Source organism: Parus major, chromosome 1, assembly GCF_001522545.3.
Source record: "Parus major isolate Abel chromosome 1, Parus_major1.1, whole genome shotgun sequence".
NCBI lineage: Eukaryota > Metazoa > Chordata > Aves > Passeriformes > Paridae > Parus > Parus major.
Window position 1 is genome coordinate 20,404,032 of NC_031768.1, and position 18,247 is coordinate 20,422,278.

The window sequence follows — 18,247 nt, forward strand, 5'->3', positions numbered from 1 at the left end:
CACTTTACACTTGTGTGAGCCTTTAGCACCACACAAGGGACTAGGAGTCAGGATTGGTATTTACTTTGTTTCACAACATCTTTGTCTAAGTAGAACTGGATGGTGTATTCCATTTAAACATGTTAGGGTGAATATGTCTAGCATGAAAGAAATATTAATATTCATGTACATTTTCTTTGTCTTTCAGAACAATGGGTCACTTGCTTGGTGCCAGAATCATAAACAGTGTTCAAAGGTAAATCATGTTTTTTCTTCTCTCATTTATGTTACCTATCTGCTTTCAGTCTCTTGCCTGTAGATTAAGTGCTTTCCTTCTTAGCCTATTTTCAGAAGTGTCTGTTTACATTTTATTTGGAAATCTCAAGCTGTAATAAAATATCAAAAATTAAAACCAAGTGATTTACTCTTTCAGGACCATGGAGCCATGTTGGAGGCGACACATCAAGCATAGTTAAACCAACATAATTCTGTCACTTTAAGGAAGTTTACACTGGCTAGAAACTGGTGTGTCATTTGTGGTTTTTTTCAGTATTTTTGGTCAGAAGAGAGTAAAACTGTCAATAACTTAAAAATCTTCCTTCAACAGCACCAGGGTGTTTCAACGTTCAACATTTCATTCAGTTTGGGTATTTAATTTTTATCCTGAGCCTGAGTTTCTTTGAAGGTATTCCTGACACAATTCCCGGTGGCTCTACTGATGTCCCTTTCCCATTCTAACACTTAAACCCTGAAAGCCTAAAGGGTAGCTGAGCTAATTGTCAACTCATTCTCCTGTGCAAGGGTCTTCCTGTGATGCCTGGATGGAAGCAGCAATGATTGGTGAACTTGAGTGGGTCAAATGGAATTGCACATTTGCTACTGATTGTTGACAAGCATTCATTGGGAATTTGTGTAAACATCCTAATAATGTATTTTTACAATAATTCAGGCCTTTTAACTTCAATAATTATTCTTTATTCATGAAGATTGTACTGAAAATGGAATTAGATTTAAGTAGCATTGTTCTGTACTGTTTCAAGAACGCAATTGATGTTAAATGCTGATGCTAACCCTTGATTTTAACACATGTTGATTTCTTGTATGCATTTAAAGAATCAGATTACACATTCACTGATCTGTCACATTCTGTTGACATAAAAGGGATTGGAAATGAGTCAGTTTTTTGACTGTTCTGTTACAGGTAAATAAAATCAAGTTGATTGCTTTTATCAGTATTAAAATCCAGTGTATAACACTGCCAATATAAAAAAATACTGAAACATTTCCTATTAGCTGTGCCACACTGCTAATGATTTCATTTCTACAATAAAATCTTACCATTCTTAAAATTCTTCTTGAAAACCCCAAACAGATGCATGAAGGACGTATTTCATCATAACTGAATTGTCTTCACAGGAAAGCATGAGGGCCTTGTTCCACAGTGATCCTGATACATTTTTAAAAAAATTTAGTTGTGAAGGCTACTACTGTAAATAATCTGAAAGGTTTTCCAATGTTTTGTGTCTGCTCAATCAAGAAGGAATCATACAAGAAAAGTAGTCCAGGTTTTAAAGCAGGGCAGAGGTTATAGGAATATCTCTCCAAGTCACTCCCAAGTTTTTTGAATCCACATAAGGTGTATATAAGCTGACATGAATTTTATCTTAAAATTGAATCAGTATCTTGAAACCAGTGTCAAAATGCTACGAATTAATATTATATTGTGTTAGAAAACAATGATAGTTGGAGTTTTAAATTACTTAACATGTGCTTTGCAGTCATGTTACCCTGTGTTTTTCATTCTTTCTTGGGAAGGTAATACATTTTCCTTAAGAAAGTAGCTTTGCCATATTTAGAAAATAAATAAATATAAACTTGGCCAAATTGTTAGCAGACCTGAAGTTAAGCATAATGTTGTCTTTTCGAGATTGCTTTGAGTTTCTGTGTTTTGCAATGTGAAGTTAAACAATTGCGTTAGCCAATTGAGATTTTCTAAGTGATACAGGGAATTCAGTTAACATTTTAAAAATACAAATTCCTTTCACTTCTTCTCAGCACCTTAGTGGAGGAGGTTTATATGAGTGTGACAGGTAGTGGCGGGTTCCACCAGGAATGGTGTGCTGCTCAACCTGACTACAACTATATGGAAGGCCTTGTTGAGGATATAAAGGTTGTGGGCAGCCTTGGCTGCAGTGACCATGAAATGTGGAATTCAGTATTTGGCAGGAAGGAGGCAGGGCAGGAATTAAGATAGTAAACATGAACTTGTGGAGAGCAAGCTTTAGCCTCTTTAGGGGTCTTCTTGGAAGAATCCAATGGGAACAGATGCTGTGTGGAAGAGGGGTCCAGGAGAGCTAGTTGATTTTAAAGGATCAGTTCTGCAAGGCTCAAGAATGATGCATCCTGGTGAGCAGAAAAGTGGGCAAAGTGGAGAAGAGACCTGTGTGGATCAATAAAGAACTTGTGTCATTTCTCCAATGTAAGTAGGAAATACACAGGAGATGGAAGCAAGGCCTGACCACTTGGAATGAATATAGAGAGGTTGTCAGAGTGAACAGAAATGAGGCAAGGAAGGCCAAGACACATCTGGAATGAATGGAATGGGAACTGTGGAACAGAGGACAAGGAGAAGGCAGAGTTGCTGAATGCCTTCCTTACATCAGTCTTCACTGACAAGACCAGCTTTCAGGAATCTCTGACACAGGAGACCTGGGTTTTAGGGAGTGTTGTAAGGAAGACTTTCCCTTGGTCAGGGAAGACACTTGACATCCACAAGTCCATGGGCTCTGATGGGATGCACCTACAAGTACTGAGAGACCTGGTGAACACTATAAGTAGGCCAACCACAATCATATTTGAGAATTTGTGGCAATCAGGGGGAGGTGCATGAGGACTGGAAGGAAGTAAGTTTCACCCCAGCCTTCAGAAGAGGCAAGAAGGAAGACCTAGGGAACTTCCCAGCTAGTCAGCCTCACCTCAGTCCCTGGAAAGGTGGTGAAGGCCATCTCTGTTCACATGGAAGACAGGTAGATTATCAGGAGTGGTCCTTGACCAACCTGATTGTCTTCTGCAGTGAAACAACTTACCTGGGTAGACGGGAAAATGCACTGGATATTGTCTACTTCAGTTTCAGCAAGGCTTTTGACACTTTCTCTCAATGTGTTTGTAAACAAACTCAGGAATGGATGGATTGAGAACTGACTGGCAAATTGCAGAGGGATGTAATCAGTGGCACAGGGTCTGGCTAGGACCTGTCACTTTTGGTATCCCCTGGGATTCCACACTGGGCCCCGTATTGTTTCTCTTGTTTATCAGTGACTTGGATGAGAGGGCAGATGCCTCCTCAGCAAGTTCAGTGACAACACAATACCAAGAGGAGTAGCCGATACCTCTGAGTGCTGTGCAGCCTTTCAGAAAGACCTCAACAGGGTGGAAAGATGAGCAGGGAAGAATTGCATGAAATTCAACCAAGGCAAAGGCAGAGTCCTGCACCTGGGGAAGAACAACCCTCTGTACCCTCTGTACAGCGTGGGGATTGACCTGTAAAGCAGCTCTGTGAGAATGATCTGAGAGTGATGGTGGTGGACGGCCAGATGTCCATGAGCCAGCAGTGTGCCCTGGTGGCCAAGAAGGCCAGTGGGATCCTGGGGGGCATTATGAAGAGCATTGCCAGCAGGGAGGTGATCCTGCCCCTCTGCTCAGCCCTGCTGAGGCACATCTGGAGTGCTGTGGGGAGTTCTGAGCTTCTCAGGAGGAGAGGGACATAGAGCTTCTGGAGCTGGTCCAGTGGACAGAAAAAAAGTGATTAAGAGACTGGAGCATTTCTCCTATGGGGAAAGGCTGAGGAAGCTGTGATTGTTTGTCCTTGAAAAGCAGATGAGGTCCTCTGTCAGTTGTCTGTCTGAAGGAAGGGTGTCAAGTGGATGTCAAGTGGCTCTTCTTAATGGTGCCAAGGACAAGAGGCAGTGAGCAGAAACTGGTGGACAGGAAGTTCCATCTGAACGTGAGGAAGAATTTCCTGTGTGGGTGACTGAGCTCTGGACCAGGTTGCCCAGAGAGGCTGTGGAGTCTCCCTCACTGAAGATACTGAAGAACCTTCTGAACTCAATCCTGTGCAGTGTGCTCTGGGATGACCCTACTGGAGCAGGGAGGTTGGACTGGATGTCCACTGTGGTCCCAGCCTTAGCAATTCTGTGATTCTGTTAGATATCTCAGATGACTGTGAGCAGCAGAATATTCACCAATTTTTAAAAATCAAATTTAATTTAGTAAGATCTCTGCAGAAGTCTGTTTTTCAAGATCTGCAGAGGGTCTTGAATAGTGCCCCCTCAGTCCTGCTATGCCACTGATGATGATAATAAGCCGTACTGATGCCCAGTGGTCTGGTGACCTCTAGGGAGGACCACCCTATTGATGAGACTGGCAAACCAGTTTCTCTTCTACCAGAGTCCAACTACCAAATCCATCTCTGTAATTTACAGAGGGGGATGTTGTGAGAGACTGTGTTAAAGGCCTGATTAAACCAAGCCATGCCATCTCAAATCACCTCCCTATCCTCCATGTGCCTTAGCATAGCTTCTAGAGGGATCTGTTCCATGATTTCCCAGGCATGGAGATAAGGCTGACAGGTTAGTAGCTCCCAGAGTCCTCCTTTCTACCTTTTTCAAATATGGGTGCAACATTTCCCTTTTTCCATCCACCTGGATCTTCACCTGTCTACTGTGACTTTTCAAATATTATGGCAACTGCATCAGCCAATTCCCTCAAGTCTCTGAGATACACCTCATCAGGTGTCATAGACCATGCATGTTCCAGCTCCTCAGGTGGTTATAGGCCTGACTTTGGTTACAGGTGGAGCGACTTTACTCCTCCACTCCAGTCCCTCTCTTGCAGCCCATCTAGATGGGAGATGTGGGTGAAAAAAGGTTGCCTTTGAAGTCTGAGGGAAAACCTCAGCCTTCTTCCTAACCCTATTTGACCGTGTCCTTATATTCTTGCCAGGACAGGTGTCCATACTTCCACTGCCTGTGCATTTCCTTCTTGTCCTTTAGCTTGACCAGAAGGTCTCCACACATCTATGCAGGTCTCTTGCCTTCCTTTCTTTATTTTTTACACTTGGGGATTGAGAGTTCTTGTCCTTTGTGGAATGTGTCCTTAAAGATCTGCCAGCTGTTTTCTGGTCCCTTGCTGTTTGGAGCAGTTTCCCAGGGAGTCCTGTTGATTAACATCTTGAAGAACTGGAAGAACTTCCCTAACATTTAGGGTCCTGACTTTATTCTTAGCCTGACCCATATCCCTCAGGACTTTATACTTCACTAGTGCATGAACATTGTATCCCAGGCTGCCTCCAATCGTGATACCACTGATTAACTCAGTTGGTTAAAGCATTACAATAACCATTAAATTTGCAGATCAATCTTTCCATAACTGCTATATGTGGACTTAAGAACTACTTGGTATGTGAAATCCTATCAAAACCTGGCCTAAGAAAACAAGATGCAAGGCTGAATCAAGTACTTGAAGGTAACAGTTTTGCACGGAAGGTTTGTTCTTTTTGTAAATGACAATAAACTGTTTTCTGCTGTATTTTAAATTCCTTCACTGACTTGACCTTTGCTGTTGGATTTAACATTCACGTCTTTTTACATAATTTCTGGGTTGGGGTTTTTTTCCCCTCCTTAAGTTACCCTCTGAAAATTTTGATGTGGTATTTTGTCTCTTTCTCTCTCTGTTAGTGTCACTATTCTGTTTTCCCATCTATCTGTTTCTTAAAAATCTATCAAAGAATCAGTGAAATGTTGAGGTTGGATGGAAAACCCTGTTAGATCTTCTAATGAAGGGTCAGCTGGACAGGGTTGCTCAGAACCACATCCAGTTGGATTTTGAGCATCTCCATACATAAAGACCACAATCTCTCTCAGCTGCCTATTTCAGTGTTTGACTACCTGCACAGTAGAAGAGTTTCTTTATTTCTTGTTTTTTGATTTGTGCCTGTGGCCTCTTGTTTAGTCCATAGGCGTGACTGAGAAGAGCCTGGCTGCCTCTTTTTCATTTAATTGGATATTTATAAACATATGTAAGATCCCTCTGAGCCTTTTCTCCAGGTTCATCAGTCCCAGATATCTGCACTTCTCTGTATATGGCAGATGCTTTAGCCCCTTAATGGAATTCTTGGCCCAATGTATTCTTCTTCTTTTCCACTTACGATTTCTAAGCCCCAAATGACTCATGCCTACTGCCATTTGAAAAGCTCCTGTCCTTAAAATCCCATTGCCTTCTAGTGGCCATTCTTGCTAAATTGTATGTAAATGCACAGCTTTTGCTGTTCCTGCTCCATTTTTCTGGTTTGTTTTTATGTCTAAGCTCCACAGTTCCAAGGCTGTTCTTCTCAAGTACTTGGAATTGCTGAGGATATAACAGGTGCTTCCCTATAAAAACAACAGTTAGAGCTGATTGCTGCTGAGAGTAACATGAAAGGGCAGAGTCCTGCATTGATGCTGGCTTAGTGAAAAATGTATTTTAGCTCTAAGGGGGGGTGGGGCAAGGGGGATGAAATGACTGGGAAAGGCATTTCTGTGAAGTAGACATAATTTAATTTTTTTTTACAGCTCCTTACACCAGGTTTTCTTTTTGTAGAGAGCTGAAAGTCTAGAGACCAGCAGGCATAATTTAGAGCTGCATGTGCCGTGGCATTTACAAGGACTGGAGATAAATGGGGATCATCATAACGCACTGTGAATTGCAATACAACTTTCTTGTTCCCAGTGGCCAAGGCAGTGGTCCCTGATTGATTGGTTCTGCGAGAAGGCTGAAAGGCTATTTTTTAAATTTTTGGAACTGAGAGGAAAATGTGAAAATAAACAATTTACAAATCTGCAGACAAATAAACAGAGTATTTGACTATCTCCAGAAGACAGTTTACTTTCTTTTTAGAATAGTATACACTCCTGAATTCAGTATTCCAGCAATTGTTTCAGGCTTCCAGCTGAGCTCTTTCCAGAGATAATGCAGGTGGAAAGATGAGTTAATGGTTTAAACAATTAGAGATTTGATGCAGTCTTCCATCTGTCAAAGCCTACTGAAATGAAAGCTCACAGTTTTAATTTGTGCCTCCAGCATCTAACTCAGTCTGAAATGGTGTCAGTGATTTGCCCTGCCCACAGCAGTGTTATTCTTATGTTAAGCATTCTGTGCACACATGCTGAGAGACTTCTATCAAACATATTAGTGTGCATTTGAGAGATCATTAGCCTGAAGTAGCTGAAACATTCCAGGTTTCTTAGCCAGGAACCTCACATCTCTGCTGGAAAAGTGTGTTGAGCCACTGTTATTTACGCAATAAAGCTAAAGCAGGATAGGGATAGCTTTGTAAAGTTTAGCAGGAATAGTGGTACCATTTAAGTAGCACTCATGAAAGGGTGAGATAATGAATGTTTTGGTTTTTTTGTCTAAAATAGATGGAATGAATAAAAATTTCTTTCTTGGTCTGCTAGACAGATACTGTTTTTCTTTCATCTAGTAAAAGCTAAGGTAAAACCATTGAATAGAATTGGAGTTCATATGACTTGATCAGATTATTGTTCTGCTAAATAGATAAAAAGTAATGAGCATATAAGAAGACAGATGTATACTTATTGTTTGTGTTCTTATAGATTATTTGATTTTTTAAATATTCATCTATAAAAAGGTACAGTGAACTGAGAGAACCATAGTGGTTAGATGATTAAAGGTATGCTGGCTAATAAATAGGGTGACTGAAGTTTTTGGATATTTGTGTTTGGGGAAGTAGAAGAATGAGCTTTGTGATTCAGTGTTTATATGAAAGCATTAGTGTATAAGTGTGTTGTGATTACAGGAATCCCTTTGTTCCTAAGGGCCTTAAGAACTAACAAATAAACAGAATTAAAATCCAAACAATATTGCAGTACTCTGTAATACTTTGATCTATTGCTCTATATTTATAAATACAGAGTTTTATTTTTTGGGGTATTGAAAAAACAGTTGTGTTAGAACATGAAATAAGTGAACATGAAGTAAGTTCATATTCTTTTCAGTTGCTCTGTTACATCATGTCATTCATCCTTCCAGTCTAATACTTGTGTAACCAGCTAGATTTCTCAATAGATTAGTAAACCTGTAGGTCTGAAATTACCTACTGCTAGAAAAATAAACTTACTTCAGCCCAATTACTTATTTTTGTGGGATCCTGTGCAACCTAAAGGATATGTCCTTTTCAAACACTAGTATTGGCTTCTCAATACTTGCTGGTTACTGTTTCGGTCACCTTAAATTTTTTTGCCTCGGAAGAGCAGACTTTATGGAAGGTGTTTTGCTTGGCCTTCACTCTGAATGTTGCTGCTGATACCTTTTAGTCGCTAGTAAAAACAGTTAAAATTAAGTTACTTTGTTTTTCCCTTGTTAAAAGATTACCACGACCTCCAGAGCCCTTATGAGGGATAGAAAAAGATCAGATAGGTTTTATGTCCCTGTAGCCCAAGTTTTTGTTAATGTGGAATTCTGCTGAGGTTCTTATTGAGCCCCTCAGCATGACTTTTCAGACAGAAAAGTCTGATTCTTTTGGAGCTTGCTCTTTTGGCCAGTTGTTCAGTTTTAAGGAGGTAATCAAGTCTGATTTCTGTGCTGTTTGAAGTTTGAACTCCTGAATACTGAGCAAACCGAGCCAATGTTGAGTGTAACCAGCTGAGGATTAAGTAACGCCCCGTCACAGAGGAAGGACACAAAATTGTCATTAATGAGTGAATTGTGCCAACACTGGCTTTGAGGGCAATAGTGTAGCAGTCTCAGCTCTGTTCTCCGAAAAGCAAGTGCTGGCTTTAGACTTTAAATCTGCATCCGCTGTGGTATATAGAGACATACACTACTGCTAAAGGGAGAAATGTGTGTGTGGGGGTGTTCACATACAAACACAACAGATATTATTGAAGCTGGCATGCTGAAGCACTAAATGCTTCTTTAACTTGGCTTTATCTGCTTCAGTGAACACTCTTCAAAATCCAAGGATATTCAGACTGCACGATCCTTTATTTAGAGGTATTTGAGCACAAAAAGAATCCCTTCCTAGAAACTTTGGAAATACCAGTGCAGCTATGCAGTCTAATCAACGGTAAATTTTTGTTATCTAAAAAGCAGTTGATTAAGTAACATCTAGAAGAGGGATGATTACCATTGGAGCAACACTGGTCAGACAGTAAAGACAGATGCTACTGAGACTAAGGAGAATTAGCAGTAAATCTTGTTGAAAACAAGCAACAGATTTATCTTTCTAAATCTTCAGTTTTACCAGGTCTCTCACCACTCAGTTTGCTTAAAGCTTGTACATTTTTTTTCCTCATTTTTCAATAACTTTGCATGCTATATGCAGAGAGAAATATGTGACATGAAAGTGTATTTGAGATTTTGATTTCCCAAATACAGTCTTAGTTCCCAAAGCTCAGCTGCCTGAATTACTATCAGGAAATTTTAATAGCTCAAGTAAGTCATAGAATCTGTACAAAATTTATAAATTTGCAGTTGAGATGAGAATTTTATCTTATTACATTACATTTCATTAACCTAATTAATTTGTAGTGCAAAACAGGCTCTAATAGTCTGTTTAAATGTATGGTCCTTTTCTCCTCTTGTGGGAGACAATTGCAGAGTTAGGTCGAATGCAGCTCTAGTTAAGTGACAAAGACAAAATGTACTTGCATTGACCTTTAATGTAGTAATAAAATACATTCAAGCCACTGGAAAGGGACATATGTCTGTATCTTGACCGTGACTTTTAAAAAGAGTTTTGCTTGATTAGACCCAAGGCATTATTCAAAATCCACTGAAGTAAGGAACAATGAATTTCAACAAGCTTTATACCCATCAATAAGTTAAGATTGTGCTTTTTCAAGTGACCTCCCTTGGAGTTTCTCCATTACTCTAATATTGAAGGAGATACAAAAGTGTGCTTAGGTAGATGGAGTTACTACGCTGAGAGGGAGGCAACTGTCTTTGAGGCAGACAGGCAGGGATGCAAGTGCCCTTTTCTCACACATTCACTGAAGTGTAAGGAAAGCATTAAGCTGGAAGTGAGAGCTATGACTGTTTTCTACTTTTGAGTGCCTGCAAAAATTGGAAAGCTGTCTGAGCACAGAAGCATGGCCTGTCCTTAAACAGAAATTGCAGGTTTTATTTTGTATCATGGTGATATTTATTCAGACACTAAAGAGTTAATTGCTGTTTAGCAGTGACTGTATATTAGAATAACTCTCTATGCACAACAGACAAAAATGCTTCTGAAAGGGTGCAGTGTTAAAGAGCGGGTTTTGTGCTATGAATTTTAAGTAGATCTCCTTATTGAGTTTCCTTAAAAAGTTCTTCTTAAAGTCAGTTTGGGATATAGTCTCAGGTTAACGGGTCAGAAAGGTAACTGGTTCTGACAGTTCTTCCATAATATTCACATCTTCTACATGGATTACAAGCATACATTCTGATCTTTGTCATATCAAATATTTTTAGCTATTTCAATGGTCTGAGGAATTTAGGTGCATAGTGGAAGCATATACTGTACAGATAAAAGTCCCAATATTGAGACAGTGACAGAAATATATTTGGGCCTTTTTTCTGATACCATAAACTTTCTGAAGTCTGCAGTGTTTCTAAAGGCTACTTCCTGCAGTCTAATTTCCGATTGGTTTGCGTCCTCATTTTAAACCGGTGAACCATTACTTGAGGTGTAAAGAGAAAGGGAAATTCATAGCCATATTTATTGAATGTTGACATGTGCATTTCATCCATATGGAAGATGTGAAGTAGTATTTTGGGTTCATGTACAATGTAAGGAGTTGCCTGTGCAGCAGTGCCAGCAGGATCCCCTACACTGAAACGAAAGAAGACATGGGTAACAGTTCAGCCTTGTTCTGTTTTGATGCTGGTGTAGGTGTGTACAAAATAGATTTCTTGTTTCAGGTAGGTGTTTTCAGCTTATGTATTTAGAAATTAAAGAATTGCTGTAATTAAATCGGTAAAGGAATTTTTTTACTTTGGAGTGTGGACCAGAAGACTGAGTTATGAACAAAGATCTTTTCCCCAATATATCTAATATTCTATTTGCTTTAATTTGTAAAACCTGTAAGTTCAAACAAACATCAGAGTTTGCAGCCTCTTGACTTTGAATAAAGAGTACAGTTGACTATGTTTATTTTTTTCATAGACATGATCCAAACGTTCTATCCAAAATCCATTAAATTTCAATATCCACAATAAGAGTATGAACAGGAAAAGAAAACTGAGTTACAGCATTTGGGCTTTGGTCTGCACCCTCCAAAAATAGTAGAAATTTTCCAGAGCTAGGAATGAAGAATGAAATTTTAAAGTGGTTTCATATTCAGAACAAAATATTTTCTTTTTTTTTGTTTATGTGAAACACTTAGCTGCATTGTTACTCACTGAACTTTGAGCACCTTCAGGAGGGAAATAGTAATTTTGTTTTACATAAATGTGACCACTCCGTTAACCCTAATAAACAAGAAAATATTGGTTAAACAGTAGTTACTTTATATTTTTTTTCAACTTTTGTCTACTTAAATTGGGCTTTAGCATCACATGGGTTCTCATGTATTGCTTTTCCTAAATAGGGCATTCTTTCAGTTTGGGCTGAGAACACAATGCAGAGCACCAAGTACCTCCCTGGCCTGGTCCATGCAGTTTATTGGGTGGATATTAACTAAGCTTGCTTGCAGGAATGCTCATGGGAGGTATGGTCAGACCCAGCAGGCAGAGCTCAGTCTGGCTACACTTGTTAACTTTTCTTTGGTTCTGAACCATATTGTTGAGTTACAGCTGAGTATATCATTATTCACTCATCAGGAGGCAAGTCTAAAGCTCCTAAAGGGTCAGGAGCAAGGGAGGAATTACACTTTTTTGGGGGAAATTTTTGGAATGTTGGGATTTATTATCTGTAAAGAAGCACTGAGATAAAAGAGGTGATGACTAACTATTTAAATCAATGAAGACAATACCAAACCTAGAAGATCATTGGCTTAGCAAATATTTCTTAAAGAAACATTGTTTTTTCAGAGAAACTCTCCAGCATCATTCCACTGGTGATTTATTCTGCTCATGTATGTGTTCTATTTTCCTTTCCTGTTTGTTGTTGAAGGTGTCTGCGTGGCAGAAGTATTATGTTTCTTTAGAGCTCAGCTGTTCCTGCTGTATAATTTCCTCATCTAAAGTCATGTTTCACTTTGTGTCAAATACAACTCCTATGATAATTGTAATCTATGTTTTTAGTAGGGCCATGATACAGAAAATAATCCCCTTTTAATTGCTTATTTTCTTCAAAAGATTAATTAAATCTTCCTGTTTCATAACTGAATATTTTAAAATTAATCTATACTTAAATAGCACATTTGAATAACAAATTAGTGTTTTTTAAAGCACAGTTTTTTAGTTTGTATCTTTCTTGCCTTATTTTTTCCTTTTAATTTCTACCCCTCCCATTAAATAAACTGAAACCAGGAAAACTGAATTGGTGTAGTTTTTATTGTGGAAATACCTTTTTTTGTTAAATAATAGTAGTGGTGCAAAAAATCACAACATGTACTTCATATAAAGTAATATCCTTCTGTAGGGGAAGTCATCAGATTTTCATGTTTTCTAGGTTTAATAGGTGTTTGAAAGCATTGCAGATTGAAGACTTTAATTCCTTGAATGGCAAGTAAGTAGGTCATCATCATCTTCAGGGAAAGGCTTATTTGTTCCCATTATTTCTGGGGTCCAACATTATGGAAATTTACTTTATGATACACTTGAAAGTAGTTATTGTATATGGGTGTATCTATAGGCAATACTTTAAAGATTTTTATCTTGACAAGTAAACAGCAAAATAGATTTGCAAACACTATTCATATACATAAACATTTTTAATCACTTATAGGGGAAGACTGAATTTATTAGAAATTCAGCTTTTCTTCTCTCTTTTTACTGCTTCTGTGGGAGAAAGATTGTCAGATGTAATACTGATTTAAAAGGGTTAGTGACTTGGCTGGTGCACTTAATGGCTATTTAAACTTCTGCTTTTGGCAGATTAAATAACAATGTTAAAAGACATTCATGGTACTCTATTAAAAAAAAAGGGCACAGCAGGGTGGTGAAAGAGCAGTGAGCAGGCAGCATAGTAGTGTAGGCAGATCCCATACTTACATCTTCACCAACAAATGTTGGGACCATTCCTGCCCTGCTGGCAGGATCCTAGTGGAGATTTTTTGCACCTCTGCCATCTGCCTACCACACCTTCTTAGAGAAAGGAGTTGTGGTTTTAATTGTCTAGGTCTTATTAAAAAAAAAAAAAAATGTTGTTCACTATGGAATTGAAGAAAGAAAGTGCCATATTGTAATAATTTGAGAGTTTTTTACCCCCACAGCTGTCAATTTTCTGGGTAGGTCAGTGCAATTCAAACAATTGCATGTGTGGCAAGCATGTTTTATGTTTGCACAGAAACTTACTTGGTTGATTAGTTAGACTGGAATGACATTTTAAGTGTATTACAGTTTGTTTTTTTGGGTTTTTTCCCTGGAAAAAGGCCGAAAAACTTGAATATAGTTGTACTTTTTATTTTAGTTTTTTCAAATAGTGAATTTAAGGAAAAGCTCTTGAGTGTGTTTTATTATGCTGTCATGGAAAGCTAGTGCATTTTTTCTTTATTGCTAACATTTGTTGGGTGATGACAGGTTATCAAACAGTACAGAGCTGTTTAACACCTTGGAAGAAGACAATAAAGAAACTGGTGACACTTGCTTAACAAGAAGCACAGTGTGTTTTGGGAAATCTGTCAGTGAGAAGACAGGCCTGTAAAGATGTCAGGCCTATTTTGACCTTCCCGCCCCTTGTTTGTATTCTACTGTTTCGGCTTTGCAAATGACTCCACATTTGGTACTTGAATTGAAAGTAGGCATCATATAACAAGGAAAGGATATGAACAAGTTGCAGAAATGTATTGTGAAATGGAAAATATTGATACTTAGAAAACGATTATGCATTTTGTTCATGGCTCTGTTATACAATTAAAGGAAATAAAAATACTTTTTAAATTTAAACTAATTATATTTGTAGTTATTTTGGGGTGGTCTGTCAAAGTGGTAGATATTGCATTAAATCCAGCTACTACTGAAGCATGGTACTGTCTGCCTACAGTAATCTGAGCTCTTCTGTAATGATGTATGACATTCACTTTGCATGCTCAGTGCTATATTTTATCCAGCATTTGGATAGCATGATATTCTGACCTTGTCTGATTGGTGATCTCATTTTCTGTGAATTTTGCAAGAACAGTAAACAAAGCCTTGAAGAATTGTCAAGCTGACAAGTTGTGTTGCTCTGTATCTTTTCAAGACAAAGCCACAGAAATTTATGTGTCTTGACACCTTTGTCTCTTGTATTAAGAAAGCTTTAACTAACTTCTCCTTGGTTCTATAGTCCACCATCTAAAAATGCCACATCTTATAAAGCTTTTAAGGAGAGACCTCAGAGAGATGGAGTAAGTTAGGAAAAAAACAGCTCAATTGTGGAAGAAATTCCAAGACTAACAGGAGTGTCTCATAAGAAGAGTATTTGAAACATTTAAATGACCCTTCTATATAAAAATTTATAAATAGCTATGTGTAAATACGTTTTACAAATATGTTGAGTAGGAGAATAGTTTTTTGCATTAATTCCACAGCCATTTACAAATGTCAGTGGTTGCAGGAATGCTGAAATGGTTTTGTTTTGTTGTGTTTTCCTTTCACTTTCCTCTCTCAATCACTCAAGAAACCTATAAAAGATGAAAGTTCTACTCTGTTGAAAACATATGGGGATTTTGCATCTGGAAAATTTGAACCTAAATCTGTACATAACTTACTTTCAGTTGAATACTGAGCTTGTTTTATTTGCATTATTTAAATTATTTGTTTGAAAGACAAATTACTGGATCTAGAATTACATCTGGATAATGCAGTTGTACTTTAATTGCTTAAAATGGCTTTTGTAACTATTTTTGCTTTTAATGGGAAGTTGCTATTGACAATACACATCTTCAGCAGGTATTTATAAACAACAAGAACTTCAAAAGGGAGGGAAGTATATGGCTAAGTGGCAGTCTGAATAGAAAGTGGGATTTACAGCATACTTCTACTGGGATTTGGGCATAGGGTCTCTAATTTATTTATAACAAAGTTAAATCATCTTCTAGTTGAGCAGTTAAATACTGAGGACATCTCTTTTTGGAGTTGTCCTGTGCTTCAGCCAATTGACAGAAGATAAGCTTCTGTACCCATCCCTCCCAGCACTTTCAAAGCGCAGTGGAGCTTATTATAAATGAATGACTCATACACAGGGTGGAACAAATGCACCATTGGTAGCCTACAGAGATAATAACACTGACCTCCGGTCATTTTACAAGGGAACTCTCTCGTGTAGGTCGGCTTCCCACTGCTTTAAACCCAACCTAAATAGACTATTCACAGACAGCTGGATTGACAGATTAGAGATTTATATGCACAAGTGTAGGCATTAGCAGCATGGTCCCTGAACATCGGGACATGAGAAGTAGCTGAAATATCCAACCACTAAAAGCAGAGGGGCATTTTTCTGTAAAGAAGTAGGTTTGTAAACTTTCTTCAGACTTAGTGAAATATGGGTGGTAGGGCAGTCATAAAAGTCCAAGCTTGCAGTCTCTGTTTATGCAGGACTTCCAATAATATGAAATTGTTTGGAAAAAAGGCTTACAATAGCGCTGTCACTTCACAGGGAATATTGGAATAGGTGAAAAGAAGACCTAATTTAAGGTTCTAAGTCAAAATATGCTCTATTTGCTTTCTCCTCTTCATATGTATACACAAAGTGAATAAGCAGAAATAATTTTGTAAAAGTATGAAGGTCAACATTTGTCAAATTATACCAGTTTTAGGAGGAGCTTGTGGTACTGAATTTGAGCTTGAGAATACAAATGTGATAATTTGTACTAACTCAAATTTTTATACAAGGTATGATATAGGCGTGTCAAATATCTTCATCTTTCAACTGTGTTAATGCTCATGAAATACAACTTGTCAGTAGAACTCATCCTCTCAGAGTGTACTAGAAATTTAGTTTGTGTCTTTCTGCAGAAGAAGATATGTTCTATTGCCTGATCTTAACAAAAGGTTATATTGAAAGGAATGATTTCAAAGCAGATGGCAAATTACTGAAAAGACATTTTTATTGTACAATAGCATGCTCCCACAAAGAAAAACAAGGGGTGAGGGAGACACAACACTGCTTCCCTCCAACATTCCCTAACACTAATTTAAGGAAAAACGCATTAAGAGACAACCTTCAGTGTATTTATTCTTTTCATTTCTTTAAAAGGATCAGAATCTTAACAGGTTCTTTTTTTTTTGCTTGGGCCTTTCAGTAGAGAGCATTAGGACATGGAATTGGATCTCCCCCAAAAAAGTTTGTTTTTTAAAATGATTATTGCTATATTCTATCTGCAGAATATGTGGCAAATACATTAATGATGCTTGATTTATAGAGACACAAATTATAAAAATGTTCAGAAATATGTTTGAAAGAAAATTATGAAACAAGCGAGAGTTTCAGTCCAAGTGTAGATAAACCAGCCTGACCCCTTAGTCTTTATGTGGAATATCAGAATTTTCAGATATTCCTAGATCTGATAATGTAATGATAAGGAAAATATATCATAATGTTATATGTTTTCAAGATGCTAATTATTTAGATCTGTTTTGATACCATTGTTCCTGCATTTTACTGAAAGCAGTGAAACTTCCCCGGCTTTTTTCACAAGTTTCTATGTTCTGAACTTGCTCATTTAATGCCTGAGATTTGTAATGCAGGCTGCAGATTGTCAATGCAGTATTCAAATATATATATATATATTTATTTGAAATAAGTAAATTTTATTCTCACTGAAGCAAGTAAATTGATATTGGCAGTGGCATTCAATTGCCTGGCCCAGGAGGCTTTTCTTGAGACCTGAATCCAGAGGCCTTTACTTGGTCACACCTCCCAGGAAACAAATCCAGCTCAGCAGTTTTCTGGGTCTTCACTTACTTTTGTATCCAGGAAAAATTTTGGTGAAACTCAAGAGCCTGTAGTCATTCAAAGGCTTCCTCCAGCAATTATATATTTCAAATTGAAGATTTTGCAAGTGGACTTCAAACTTGTGATTTTTCTATTTGGAAGTTGCAGGATACAGCTGCAATAATACATACATTATACATACATATTCATTATTTCTGACTGGTTTATGGTGGATGTTTTTACTAAATATCAGGTTTTATACAGAATTCATATTTAAAGTCTGGTTGTCTTCTCCCATATCTGAGCTTTTAAAAAATAATGTAAATTTGAAATGGTGTGTCTGGCAGAGATAGAATATTTTCCCTTTTATTTCTGCTGTGTTATCTGTGTGAACAAGCATCTACCTAAGTAGAAATGCACAATTCTCAAAGATGCTAATCTCTTCTGCTTTCTGATTTCCACTTGCTTAAATTCTAATTTTAAAGGGCTGTGTGTTTGGAGAATCTTTTGATTCTTCAAGTATGTGGATTAGTCTTAACCTTTGTCATGACTTTGCTGGCTTTTACAAGCCTTTGCCTTTGATCATGAGAGTTTCTGTGAAGAGGAAGAAAAGAAGCACAAACATTTGGCATTTTGAACTTGCAGATGTCCTACACATCATCTCAACTCATCTTTCAGCTTCCATCCTGTAGTGTCACTTCCCTGAAAAAGTTCAGTTGCCTTTCCCTGAGTTCAGTATTTCATTCAGATAAGTAGAGGCTTCCTTTTCCCCTCAGAAGGGAAGAATTTTTATTTGAAAACTGTGAGTTTTATTTGGTTCTTAGTGCAGATTTAAATTTTTCTCTCTGTATCTGTTCTTGAATTTGATGCCTCACAAAATGCTGCTCTTATATGCTAGGAGGGATGACAGCTTATGGCACACTGAGAAAATTGTGGTCTTATGCAGTCATTGAAATTTGTTTGGGACTTCTGCCTCTCTGGGCTTCTGAAATGACTAAAACGAGCTGCTCATCTTGGTAAATACATTAGTTCCTGTGAGTTTTTTGTCTGCTTGTTTCTTTAGCATTGCACAATATTTTAAAACTCTATTTTTTTGCTTGCAGTCCAGTTGGCGAGTCATCCTGATTTTCATTTTTGGTTTAGAGTCTTTTTATAAAGTATGGTCACTTGAGTGTATGTTCAAAATGGCCATATTTGCTCTTGAACGTAACC

At 37.8% G+C, this 18,247-nt stretch overlaps 1 protein-coding gene across 1 annotated transcript in view; it reads left to right on the forward strand.

The window, feature by feature from the left end:
• Positions 1 to 18,247, forward strand: part of ANOS1 (anosmin 1) — a 129,063-nt gene that overhangs the window by 24,655 nt on the left and 86,161 nt on the right. Inside the window, exon 2 of the mRNA XM_015642630.2 lies at positions 188 to 235. Within this exon, the coding sequence (XP_015498116.1) occupies positions 188 to 235 (48 nt within the window). The remainder of the gene's footprint in view (positions 1 to 187; positions 236 to 18,247) is intronic.